General features: G+C 48.9%; 1 protein-coding gene across 2 annotated transcripts in view; it reads right to left on the bottom strand.

The window, feature by feature from the left end:
- The window catches only part of HK1 (hexokinase 1), a 282,452-nt gene extending 274,714 nt beyond the window's left edge, over window positions 1-7,738 (bottom strand). The window contains exon 1 of one of the 2 annotated variants that reach the window (XR_014018997.1): window positions 7,524-7,601. Coding sequence is in view for 1 of the 2 variants with exons in the window: in XM_081268136.1 (XP_081124262.1) it covers window positions 7,524-7,586 (63 nt within the window). In the remaining variant the exon portion in view is untranslated. Of the gene's footprint in view, window positions 1-7,523 lie in introns of both variants that reach the window. The other variant, XM_081268136.1, reaches the window with a different exon arrangement.
- Between the last annotated feature and the right edge of the window lie 5,252 nt (window positions 7,739-12,990).

The following is a 12,990-nucleotide window of genomic DNA, read 5'->3' as shown; positions in this document are numbered from 1 at the left end:
CCGAAAACTAAGAAATAAATATTAAAATTCTCTCTCTCTCTGAAAAAAAAAAAAGAAGAATGCATAAGGACAAGATACATAGCTCAGTTGGTAGAGTGCCTGCCTCACATGCACAAGGCCCTGGGTTCAATCCCCAACACCACCAAAAAAAAAAAAAAAAGTAAAAGAAGAAGAAGAATGCATAAATTAACTGTGGAGTATGTACACAATGTAAGAGCACACAGCAGTTTAAATTAATAAGAGTTAATGAGGATGAACATGAAAAAGTCTCAAAAATAGAGATTGAAAGTAAGTTGGGAAAAGGAGACATACAGTATGTCACCAATTGTAAAACTTTTACATGACACTAAGCAATACAAGATGCAGCCAGAAGTGGTGGCACACGCCTATGATCCCAGCAGCTTAGGAGGCTGAAGCAGGAGGATCATGAGTTCAAGGGCAGTCTCAGCAATTTAGCAAGGACCTAAGCAACTCAGCGAGATCCTGCCTCATAATAAAATATAAAAAAGGGCTGGGGATGTTGTTTAGTGGTTAATACTCCTGGGTTCAATACTAGGTACAAAAAAAAAAAAAAATGCTTGAACACATTCAGGATAGCATCATTTAAAAAGGTTAAGCCCAACCATTTGACCCAGGTATCCCACTCCTCGGACTATACCCAAAGAACTTAAAAACAGCACACTACAGGGACACAGCCACATGAATGTTTACAGCAGCACAATTCACAATAGCTAAACATGTAACCAACCTAGATGCCCTTCAGAAAGAATAATGGATAAAGAAAATGTGGTATATATACACAATGGAATATTACTCAGCAATAAAAGGAATAAAATTATGGCATTACAGATAAATGGATGGAGTTGGAGAAGATAATGCTAAATGAAGTTAGCCAATCCCAAAAAAACAAATGCTAAATGTTTTCTTTGCTATAAGGAGGCTGATTCATAGTGGAGTTGGGAGAGGGAACATCGGAGGATTAGATGAACTCTAGATAGGGCAAAGGTTTAGGAGAGAAAGGGAGGGGGTGTGGGGTAAAAAAGATGGTGGAATGAGATGGATATCATTACCCTAAATACATGTATGAAGACATGAATTGGTGTGAATATACTTTTTATACAACCAGAGATATGAAATATTGTGCTCTATATGTGTAATATGAATTATAATGCATTCTGCTGTCATATAACAAATTAAAATAAAAAATAAATTTAAAAAATCAACAACCAAAAAGAAAAAGGTGAAGCCCATATAAAGCAATACTATATACTGTTCACAGATACATGCATATGCATTGAAAGTATAAAAACATGCATGGAAATGATAAACAAATTCAGTCCAGAGGTCACCTCTAGACAGAAAAGAGAATGGGATCAGAGGTGGGCATGGAAGGGGCATAATGTAATATAATGTGTAATGTAACTATAATTGTGTCAAATTCTGAAAGTGAGCAGGGCATGGTGGTACATGCCTGTAACCCCAGCAGTTCTAGAGGTTGAGGCAAGAGGATCACAAGTTCAAGACCAGCCTAAGCAACTTAGCAAGTGAGGTCCTAAGCAACTTAGTGAGACCCTGTCTCAAAATTAAATTAAATTTAGAAGGCTAGGGATATGGCTCTGTGGTTAAGCAACCCTGGGTTCAATCCATGGTACCAAAAAAAAAAATCTCAAAATGAATAGTGGGGGCTGGGGATGTGGCTCAAGCGGTAGCACGCTCACCTGGCATGTGTGCGGCCCGGGTTCAATCCTCAGCACCACATACAAACAAAGATGTTGTGTCCGCCGAAAACTAAAAAATAAATATTAAAAAAATTCTCTCTCTCTCTCTCTCTCTCTCTCTCTCTCTTAAAAAAAAAATGAATAGTGGTTATACATTTGTTTCATTAACCTCAAGGAGGCTGAAGCAGGAGGATCACAGTTCAAAGCCAGCCTCAGCAACTTAGCGAGACCCTAAACAACTCAATGAGACCCTGTGTCTAAAAGCATGTTAAAAAAAAAAAAGGCTGGGGGTATGGCTCAGTGGTTAAGGACCCCTGGGTTCATCCCCAGTGCGTGTGTATATATATATATATATTATATGTATATGTATGTGTGTGTGTATATATATTTTAATGTGCCTCAAATATTTCATAATAAAAAATTAACTTATTTTATTTCTAGAGGAGGAAAATTAAAATTCAGCTTCCAAGGCAAACTATTAAAGTCAACAAGATGAGTTTTTCTCCCATAGGAAACAGAGGGAGCAAGAAGAGCCCTCTGGATCCCATTCCTGATCCTGATTTTCTTTTGACCTTGGAAAAGTGCTTATCTCCTCTGGGTGGGCCTCCATTCCCTGTTTCTAAGTGGGGAATAAAATCTCTGCCCTCTGCCTACTGCCTGTAGCACTCAAGGCAGGTGACAAGGGCACCCAGGGGAGGGAGCAGCCCTACCAAGAGCAGGAATAGCACCTCCTGCCCTGACAGTCTGTCTGCTGGGGGTTGTAAAAGTATATACACACTAGTACATCTTTATGCTTCAAACATTTGTAATATAATCTTATTTATATGTATACTCGATACCTGACATGACACATAAAAAGTATTTCAGGATGCTCAGAGATAACAAACCATTAAAAAGAGAAAATAAAGGCTGGGGATATAGCTCAGCACAAGGCTCTGGGTTCAATCCCCAGCACCACAAAAAAATTAAATAAAATAAAAAGAGAAAATAAAACCACATTTTAGTTGCCATCCATTTAATGCCACTTTACAAAGTTTCTAAATATAGTATCTGCATTTGTGTTGTTTACCAGAAGTCAATGTTACTTCCAGAAATAAAAATTTATCTATTGCCGGGATGTGGCTGAGGCAGGAGGATCACAAGTTCAAAGTCAGCCTCAGCAACTTAGCAAGGCCTTAGGTAATTTAATGAGACCCTGTCTCAAAATTAAAATAAAAGTGGGTGGGGAGCTGGGATTACAGCTCAGTGGTAGAGCTCTTGCCTGGCATGTGTGAAGCACTGGGTTTAATCCTCAGCACCACATAAAATAAATAAAATAAAGGTATAAAAAAAATAATAACATTGGGGCTGGGGTTGTGGCTCAGTGGTAGAGCGTTCGCCTAGCATGTGCAGGGCCCTGGTTCGATCCCCAGAACCACATATATAAAATAAAGGTATTGTGTCCAACTATAACTAAAAAACAAATTTTTTAAAAAATAATAATATATATATATATATATATATATATATATATATATATATATATATATATATAATAAATGGGCTGGGCTGGGGATGTGGCTCAGTGATTAAGTGATCCTATTTTAAATCCTCAGTAACCCCCAAAACAAAACAAAAAAACCTAACAATAAAATTTTTACCTGATTTTCTTTAAGATTAGATATGGCCAAGATAACCCAACATACATTAAGTGGCATCATAAGATCCCACTGTTGTGGTTTATTAGGCCGGAGACAGTGGGTACCTGTTCTGCTTCCCCAACCCATGTCCACACCTCCCCAGGCTAACACATCAGGCCTGGCTTGAAGTAGTTCTTAAGTTAGTGACTTCCTACCCTGGGTCTGACCACCAGCTCACTAGCTGCTCCCACAGCAGACTGTAGCAGTCTGTGCTTTGCACATACCTTAAGATGGCAAATAATTACTCATGCTCCACTTTCACCTCATTTATGGCAGTCACCCCAGGCTAGCACAGAACTCTACACACAATAAAGGACTCAAACATGTTTCAAAACAATTATTGCAATTATTCCTGGGATCAGATCTGATCCTAAGGGGTCTCAAATCCATGAGGAGGTGCCGGCAGTCTAGCCACCACTGACTCCTCTCTGCATCCAACGTCTCCCCTGGCTCCAGTGGCTAATTCTATCAGCAGGAATCCCTGACTGCAGACACACACACAGTCCCAGTCACGCCCAATCAGTATTTTGGGGGAAAAGCTGCCCATGCTTCCCCCAGAGAACAGCAGGAGTGTGGGAGAGCAGCGCGCAGCATGGTCAGACGTGGACGCACCTCACAGCCACCCTGCTCGCCCAGTTTATTTCCTCACACATTCCCAAATCATCAAACCAGAGAAAGGGATAGGGCTTCTCTTGGGGGGAAACCTTGGGAAGACCCAAGGTGGAGGAACAGGGATTATGAAATGAAGATTCACCACGGGAACCTTTCACTGGCTGCCTGACACTCATTGACAGGTATATGAGAGTTTCCATGATTTTATGACTCTCTCTCCTCTCTTACCCTTGAGCAATAAGGAACAGGAGTTTTGTGTTTTGTTTTTATGCTTGCCTTTACAACTGAATGCTGAGGCTCTAAGGAAACGGACCATTGGTCACCCTTCAATTGCTAAGCATACTGTACCCCACCTTCCTGGGCCAAGCACTCAAGGACTCCTGGGTTTGGCCACTAGACAAATCACAACTGTTTGTTCACCTCCTAATGGAGATTACTTAGAATTATGGGGATCCCACCCAGAGAAAACTCCACTAGTATTTATTACCAATTTGCCAGGCCTGAAGGAAGTCAGTTCTTTCTTTAGAGGCCAAGTTCTGACCTTCCTGGATCCATCTTCCTTTTCTAAACAAATAGCACACTATGCAATCCTTCACCCTCCTCCAGATCCTTACTGGCTACACCCAGGAGAGGAAGCTGGCGGGATGAGAGGCATGTTAAAAGTCACTTAGAGGTCAAAGGACCTGGCCTCTAGCTGCAGAACGAGCAGATGTCTGGCATTCTAATGAATGGAATCGTTCACAAGCACACATGAGCCACCTTTTCCTCCTAAAAGCATTAAAAGAATGAAAGAAAAATATGTGTTTTATGCTTCATTCAGCCTAATGCTAGGACACCCTCTTCACAGCACCATTAACCAATACTGTGCAGATGTGCTCGGAAAATAGGGCTGCAAGTCCTATCAGTTCAACAGATGCTTCAACTGTTTCGGTCTCGGATGTGTTTTGTGAGGCTGAATTACCAATATGCCTCACAGGCAATGAGGAGAGAGATGATACTCTTTCATTATCACTTGTATATTCTGAGAAAACCTGAAAACCTTGCCCAGCACAATCCAATCTCCCATCTCCAGGCCAGACAGCAAGAAGATGCTCTTGCAGGTTAATGAGGAATACCAGGTCTGTATCCAGAGCCCTGGAGGCTGGATGGCTGAATCATCATGGCCGCCCACAAGATGAAAGCAGTCCTCACTGGGTTCCCTTCACGTGGCCCAGCCCCACAAGAAGTGGAGGGCTTGGAGTTCTGCACCCCCAGCCAGGCTTTCACACTGGTGAGTGGTGGGTGGGAATGGCAGGTCTCTAATATGTCCTGAGCCCCAGGAGGGCAGATCAGCACGTAAGGCAGTGGGTAACACCCATTGGTCACTGGAGCAAGTGTCCACTATGCTCATCCTCAGAAGGCTCAAGAAGCTTCCCAGGGACCACACCCACACATGGCAGTTCACAACAACATACCAGGCAGGTGGAGCTGATGCTCTACAAGAACCTACACGTTCCCCCATTAAAAAAAAAAAAAAAAAAACAGCTTAAAAAGTCCTAGGTGAGACGCAAGAAAGCCAACTTGTTTTTTAAGAATCTCCTTAGCAAACAATGTTGCCTGGTGGAAGTTTTGGCCTCAGGATCCTCCTGCAGCAAGTTCTGGGGCTAGGAGGAAAGGGTATCAGGCTCACAATCTTAGAGTGAGGAGGAATTTAGTGAAGAAACAGTTGAATCAGAAGTCACATAGTCAGACACTGACAGGGGCCTGAGTGACAGAATATGCATAGACAGATGTCAATCAGGCCACTCGTGGTAGTGGAGGGCTCCCTAGACACTGCAAGTCTGATGAGATAGCCCACTGAGTGCAGTCCGAACCTCAGCCCAACTCAGTTGCTGGAGGCCATCATCGGCAAGCAGTGCAGCCAGCAGTCACACAGGTGGTGGTGGGTGTGGCGACTGGAGGTTTAGCTTCCAAGGTCATTTGGGCCTCCACCCCAGTGACTTGTCATGGTGGGAGGTCTGTCTCCCTCTCCAGTGGGAAGAGCATCAGTGATGCACAACACCTTTAAAGAAAACTTGTCAAATGCAGCAGTTTGCATGGCTCCCTGAGGTCAAGCCAGAAGGACTCTCCAGGGTGCTCCAGGGATATGAGCATGAGTCCCACAGTTTGACAACCCCTGGTTCATGGCAGATTTCCAAGCCTATCAGCTAACTACCCCACTCCTGGTCCCCACCCAGCAGTACCAGATCTAGGATCCCAGTGGTATTTCCAGGGGCCCTGTCTCTCAGTACCTCCCCTCCAGCTGTCTTCCAGGAGGAACCCCAATCAAATTATCTGGGAGGAGGAAGGCAGGAGCCCCGCCCTGGCTCTACCTCTATCTGGTTGAATAACCTTGATGAGGTCTCTGCCCTCAGTAGGCCTGTTTCCTAGGGTGCCAGATGAGAGAGTCATTGGTGAACAGGGATGACTGTGGCTTGCAGGGCAGAAAATCAAGGTCTGTCACTTCTGCCTCTGACCTGTAGGTAGCATGGCCTGTCTGAACTTCAAAGTCAGGTTGACTTTGCCAGTCTGTCCCACCTAACCCCAGCAGTAACCACCTGTGCCAGACTGGCACTGATAAAATGGGTGTTTTCCACTACAATTTGGACTGTTTTTGTAAATTCCCATAGTGAAGCTGGCAAAGGGATGATATAGCTTTAAGACTCGCCAACAGACAGACAGTATTTTACACTCAACAGACTTAAAGGCAACAACCCCGTAGTGTAGGGAGACGCATCCCTGTGCAGGAACACAGGCCACAGGCGCACACAGGTCAAGGCCTCCAATTGAAGTGGCCAGTCTCTTATGTGAGCTGGCTGGAAATTACAGCTTAAGAGGAATAAAAAATTCCATTCAGACGTGCGGCTCCAGACCCGAGGCCTATGAGCAAAGTTTCCGGTGGCCTCCGCACCCCTCCCGGTTCCGGAAAACCAGGCGGGTCACCCCGTCCTCAGATTAAGGAGCAGCTGCAATAGCTAGGGGAGCCCGATGACAGTTTCTCTGAGGCACCCGACCCCCTCCGCTGGGAACCCCAAATATGGGATGCCTGGCCTCCAGCCAGCACCCCCGCCAGCTGCTCGCTCACCTCCCCAGCATCTCTGCGAGATCACGCCTCCCTACGCCCACGGCGCCCGGACCCTTTCAAACAGGCCCTGCGGACCGGCCCGCTGGTCCCCACCCAACCAGCTCTTCGAAAGGGCCGGGGGACCCATCTGACATCCACGGCCCGATTCAAGGACACTGCAGCACGCAGCCCAGTCTCGAGGGTCTTCAGCCCACCGCCCCTCTTCTCAACACACACACACACACACACACACACACGGATGCTGACAATGTCGGGGAGAATTCCAGGGCGAGGCCGTCCCCCCGCGCTCTGGAGTCCAACCGTCTGCTGGCCTGGGGGAGGCCGGGCGCGGGAGGATGGAGGCGGCGGCGAGCGGATGCCGGAATGCAAGGCTGAGGCCAGGGCGCCGGCGGCGGCGCGGGCGGGGCTCACCTTTTTGACTTGGTCATCTTTCAGCTCGGTGAAGTAATAGGCCAGGAGCTGCGCGGCGATCATGCTGGCGGTCTGGGGCGCGGGGCGGCAGGCGTGCGGCCGGTGGGTCCTCCGCAGCCGGGGTGAGCAGTGGTCCTCCGGCGGCGGCGCGGCGGCTCCTCCTCCTCCCGCGGCTCCTCCCCCTCGGCCCGGGGCGCGGCGTCGGCTTGCGCGCTCCCAGTCTCAGCGCTCGCGTCTCCGGGAGGGTGACAGCCGCCGGCCGGCCCACCTCCTCCGCGCCCATTGGCTGCTGCCAGCCTCTGCAGCGCCGGGCGGGGGCGTCCCGGTCGGGATGGGGGGCGCGGCGTCCGCTCCCTCCCGCGCCGGAAAGGGGGCGGGCAGCACCGCGAAATCCCCCCGTTCGGGCATCACCCTGCACGTTCCCCACGTAGGGAGCCGGCGCCGGACGGGAGGAGCTCTCCAGAGCGCACCGTCACGCGTGGCGGTGCCGTGCCGGGGCGGACGGGCAGCGGGCGGCGAGGCGCGGGGCGCGGCCGGCGGGGACTAAAGGCCCCGGAAGACTTGCTGCGGGACTGGGCAGCCTGGAGGGCAGTGTGCAGTCCCCCTTCCTCAGAAATGAGGTCTCGCCCCCAAGATTCCCGCGGATCCGGAGGGACCGGGAGGGGGCTTATAGAAGTGGGCGTGGAAAGCAAGCGGAAGCGGGAGCCAGGAGGCCTCGCGGTCTTGGCACCCGGGTCCCCGCGCCGGCCCGCTCTCGCGTGTCAAGAGGCCGAGCGTGGCGCCCTATATTGGTCCTCGGTGACAGTACGTCGCCCCACCCGGGCCCGGCCGGCTTACTTCTCCGGCTGCGGGTTTGCATTGCTAAACCCTGAGAGTCGCACCAAAGCTCCCGCCCCTGAGTCACGGGCTCCCTGGAGTGCGCACTCCGGCTGGGCGGGACTTGGGCCACAGGCCCTGGCCTGTCCCCATCCTTCCAGCCTCCTCTGGCTCTTAGGCATCCAGGCCCACGGGGTCGGGGTACAGTTCAGGAGCCCCTTCCAGGTGCTGTCTTTTTATACTTCCCCAGCATGTTAGGTGGGATTGAGAGGATCCCTAGTAAACCTTTCAGCTTCAAGGTGAAGGGTACAGGGTTGGAGTGAGGGACAGAAACAGAGATATTTATGCTGCTAGAAGGATAATAGCAACCCTAAGAATCTCAGAAGAAGTACTTTTGTGTGCCAGAGGCCACTAGAAGCTTACAGGATGTGTCTTACAGGATGACATGTGATGAGCTCAAACATTATCCTAATTCAACAGGTAAGGGAACTAAGACTCAAGGAAACCTCAATCTTGCTGGACTTTAACAGCCATGAAGTTGTAGATGAAGGATTAGAATTTGGGTCTATGTGTCTTCCAAGATGGCACTCATTCCTGAGATTTACTATCCACCTCCCACCCCCTTGTATGCACCCTGTCTGCCCAAATACTCCAATTCCTAAGACCAAAGCTGCACCATGTGGTACCCCTGAAATGGCCAGAGTCTATCTGGCTACCTCAGCCCTGGATGCTGGGAGTCCCTATCCCCTGGCCAGGTCTAGCAAAGTTACAGTTGCTTCAGGAAGAAGATGACCTAGGTCCAGAGCAGCCTTCCTCAAGAAGCCAGTGACCTAACAGCTGCCATCACCCACTGAGAAGGAGGCGCTTACATGCAGCCCTGGAGAGCACTGGCTCTATCCAGAGTGAACTCCACTTCCTGCCTTATGACCTGTGCAGAGAGGCATCCTCAGTCTCTGGACCTTTCCTCATCCATAAGATTGAGGTGCTTACTAATGCCCTTGGTTGTTGGGAAATACTATAAACAAATACAGGCACCTAATACTTAATAACTGGTGGGTTTTATAAGAGAATTGGGAAACTGATGAGGTTGAAGCTTCAGGGCGTCTCTCCCCTTTCCAGACTAAGGGCCCAGCCATTTTATATTTGAATTAGTTTCCAAAGAGAAACTTCCCCTCTGCGAATTAACTGTGAGTGCCACTGAGCCTCATTCTGTCCCTGTATAATTATACACCAGGAGCAGGGATTTTCTAGCACATATCAACGTAACTACCAATGTGGCCATAAATTATGTGGAGTAGGTGAGAACAAGATGGTGGCTCTGCACTGCCATTTGATTTGAGTCTTGCCAATGCACAAAGCTCTCAAGGCTGGGAGCTCTTTGAGGATGGAAGATTATGTTTTGCTCATTGCTCTGGCTCCCTTACCTCGCCCCGTGCTGGCACTACTCAACCGCTTGAAATGAGCCAAGGATGGTGATAGAATATTACCCTCACCCAGTGCCCAGCTGGCACCATTTCTCTGGCCCCCTTACAACCCTTAGACAGAGTTGGGGAGCAGTTGATCCTGCACACAGCCAGGCTACCTGCAAGATGTTCTGCTCACAGAACATCTTCCCCTCCAGGGAAGACAGGAAGGTGCCTCTGCTTTATCTTCCCTGACCTTCAGAGAAGAAGCTGCTTCCCAAGATGACTAACAGCTCCCCAGCCCCTGCATGCAGCAGGCCCCAAGGCCTAGAAATATTTCCTAAGATACATCTCTAGGCCTGACCCGCAGCTGCCTCCCAACCCCCATGCCTCCTTTTCCTGGCCAGAAATATGACAAGAGCCTTCTAGCTGTCCTCCCTGATTCCTGGCTTCCCGCCATCCAAGCCATTCCAAGCTCCAGACCACATTAATCCTGCTAAAAAGGAGCCTAATGACACCATGCCCCTGCCCACAAGCCCTCCCTGGCCCCCTGCTTCCTGATGGAGCCAATTTAAACATCTGAGGCCTTCAGTAATCTGACTCCACTCTCGCCCACTTATCTCTTCCTTCACCCTTTGCCATATAGCAAGACCACTTCCCACTGTCCTTGGCACTCATGGCACCCATTCCATCTGTGCCTCTACTCATATTCCCCTCCTCACCCTGCCTTCTCCACTCACCTGTGCCTGAGGAGGAGTCTCTCCCTAAGGTCCAGCTCACCCACCTTCCCCAGAAATCCTCTCCTAACTCACCTCAGCCTCCCAGGCCTCCCCGCCTCCACAGGGCACACTCGGGCTGTGTTCAGAGTCCATCCAAATAGAGACCAGAGCTCTTCTTTGCAGACAAGTAGCCTGAGACACAGCTGGTGGGCCATCTTGCCCAGTGTCAGATTGTGGTAGCGTCTGGAGCCAGGACTCAAACCCAGTTCTGATGCCTAGCCAGTGCTGTCTGTCCTCCCCTGCACCAGGCAGCCTGAGCCCCAGATAAATAACACTGAGTCATGACCGCCTGCCTGATAGGGGTGACTGTCTTCTGGGGGGCTGGTCTTATCGACCCCAATCAGACCACTTCCAGTGCTGTGTCCCCTCTTTATCAAACCAGTGGTCACCTCATGCACGTCTCTTCTGTTTGCCATCACCCAGCTCTTAAACCCAACTTTCCACTCTCACTCCCTGGACCCATAGGAAGACCTCAACGTAAAGGGAGTCTGTAGTTCCCTCTCCCTCCAGAGGGCCTTCTCCTTTCCCTCAAGTCCCACGAACTCTCAGTTCATTTACTATGGTTCCCCTGGTACAAGCTGGGGGAAGGCTCAAATGATCCCAGCTGCTACCCTAGGAAATACACCTGCCTGGAAGACATTGCAAGCTGCACTTGAAGAATGTCTCTACTGCTTCCCATCTGGCCCATAGCACCAGGAATGTTACTCCAGAAATGACCTCCAGCAGATCAAAGTTGGACCCCCAGCACCTGGGAGCACACTGGAACAGCAGTAATGTTTGCCCAGGGTTGACAGTTTACAGAGCAGTTTCGCATTTATTGCCTCATTTCTCCTGATAACAGCTTGGTGAGGTTAGAAGGGCAAATATCATTATCCACACTTAATCAATCAATGAGGTATGGAAGGTAGCAAGCTTGTTTAAGGTCTCGACGAGAGAACAAGAAAAATGAAGGCCCGGGCCTACACCACTCCACATCTTGGAATCCTGGCCCTGTGGGACTATCATGTACAGTACATCCTACAGGGACCTGACCCAGCATTTCTGGGAGTTAGATCAGGGGTTTTCTGCCTGGCTGCACTAGAGTCACCTGCAGACCTTTTCCAAACGTGGATGCCCAAGAAAATACTAAAGCCAGAGAAAATGACTGGATTGATCTGGGCGGCTATGATATTCAAATATCAGTTTATCAAGTTTCTTGTGAGATTCAGGAATGAGAAATGGTGACTTAGTCCCTGACTTTGGGACTAACATATGGAAGAAGTTTTTTTGGTGTTTTTTGTTTTTGTTTTTGTTTTTTAAAGATCAGTTTTTTAAAAACTTTTTTTAACATTTATTTTTTAGGTAAAGATGGACACAACACAATGCCTTTTATTTTTATGTGGTGCTGAGGATCGAACCCCCAGTCCCACCCCTGCTAGGCGAGAGTTCTACAGCTAAGCCACAATCCCAAACCCCCCCTTTTTTTTTTAGGTACTAAGGATTGAACCCAGGGCACTTAACCACTGAGCCACATCCCCAGTCCTTTTTTGTATTTTATTTAGAGACAGGGTCTGGCTGAGTTGCTGAGGCTGACCTTGCCTCAGTCTCCAGAGCCACTGGAATTACAGGTGTGCATCACCAAGCGCGGCTGAAAGAAGATTCTAAAATGAATTGACCTGTACTGCTCTTAGCAACCTCCCTAGGATGAAGCTGAAGATGCCTCCCCCAAGTCTTGGTGGCTCTGCAGGTCCCCAGCACAGTGGGTGGAAGTTCATTCAACTTCTGATTATCTGCTTTGTAGCTATTCTGCTCTCTACAGGGGGCGGGCGTGGAGGCCCAGGCCACCAGACCCCAGAGTGGCTTGAGTTGCAGTATCACACTGTCAGGCTGCCTCCTTCCTGCTTTCATTCGCCTAAAGGTCTGCCCTCCAACATTGTAAAAGGGCTAAGAAACTGGCAACCGCCAGGTTTAAAAATGTGGCCCGCACTATCTTATTTGGCCCATCTATACTTTATACATATGGGTCTACAAGGAAAAATTAGAAGATTTTACTTTAAAACCCAGGTGTCTGGCATCTCGGGTCCAGCCACACAGGACCTGTGCCAGCAATTGTGTAGCAACATTGAGCTGGAGCTGAGAGCCACAGCCCACTTCAGACAGGGCAGCAGCCTGCGCTAGCACACCCGAGCCACCTGCTTCACTGATTCACCCTGCTGGCCGGCCCTGTGAGACATTCCCATGCTCAGCTCCTGGAATTTCCAGGCGAAAGGCCTCAGGTATATAGGGCAGGGGTTACGATTAAGAAAGAGAGGGGAGGGCTGGGGCTGTAGCTCAGTGGTAGACCACCTGCCTTGCACATATGAGCCCCTGGGTTAGATCCTCAGCATCAGATAAAAATAAATAAAGATTGTGTCCATCTACAACACACACACACACACACACACACACACACACATTAAGAGAGGCAAATAGGGCATAAAATTGAAATTT

Source organism: Spermophilus citellus (genome assembly GCF_964194105.1).
Source record: "Spermophilus citellus genome assembly, chromosome: 15".
NCBI classification, from domain to species: domain Eukaryota; kingdom Metazoa; phylum Chordata; class Mammalia; order Rodentia; family Sciuridae; genus Spermophilus; species Spermophilus citellus.
This window is presented reverse-complemented; position numbering and strand designations above follow the sequence as displayed.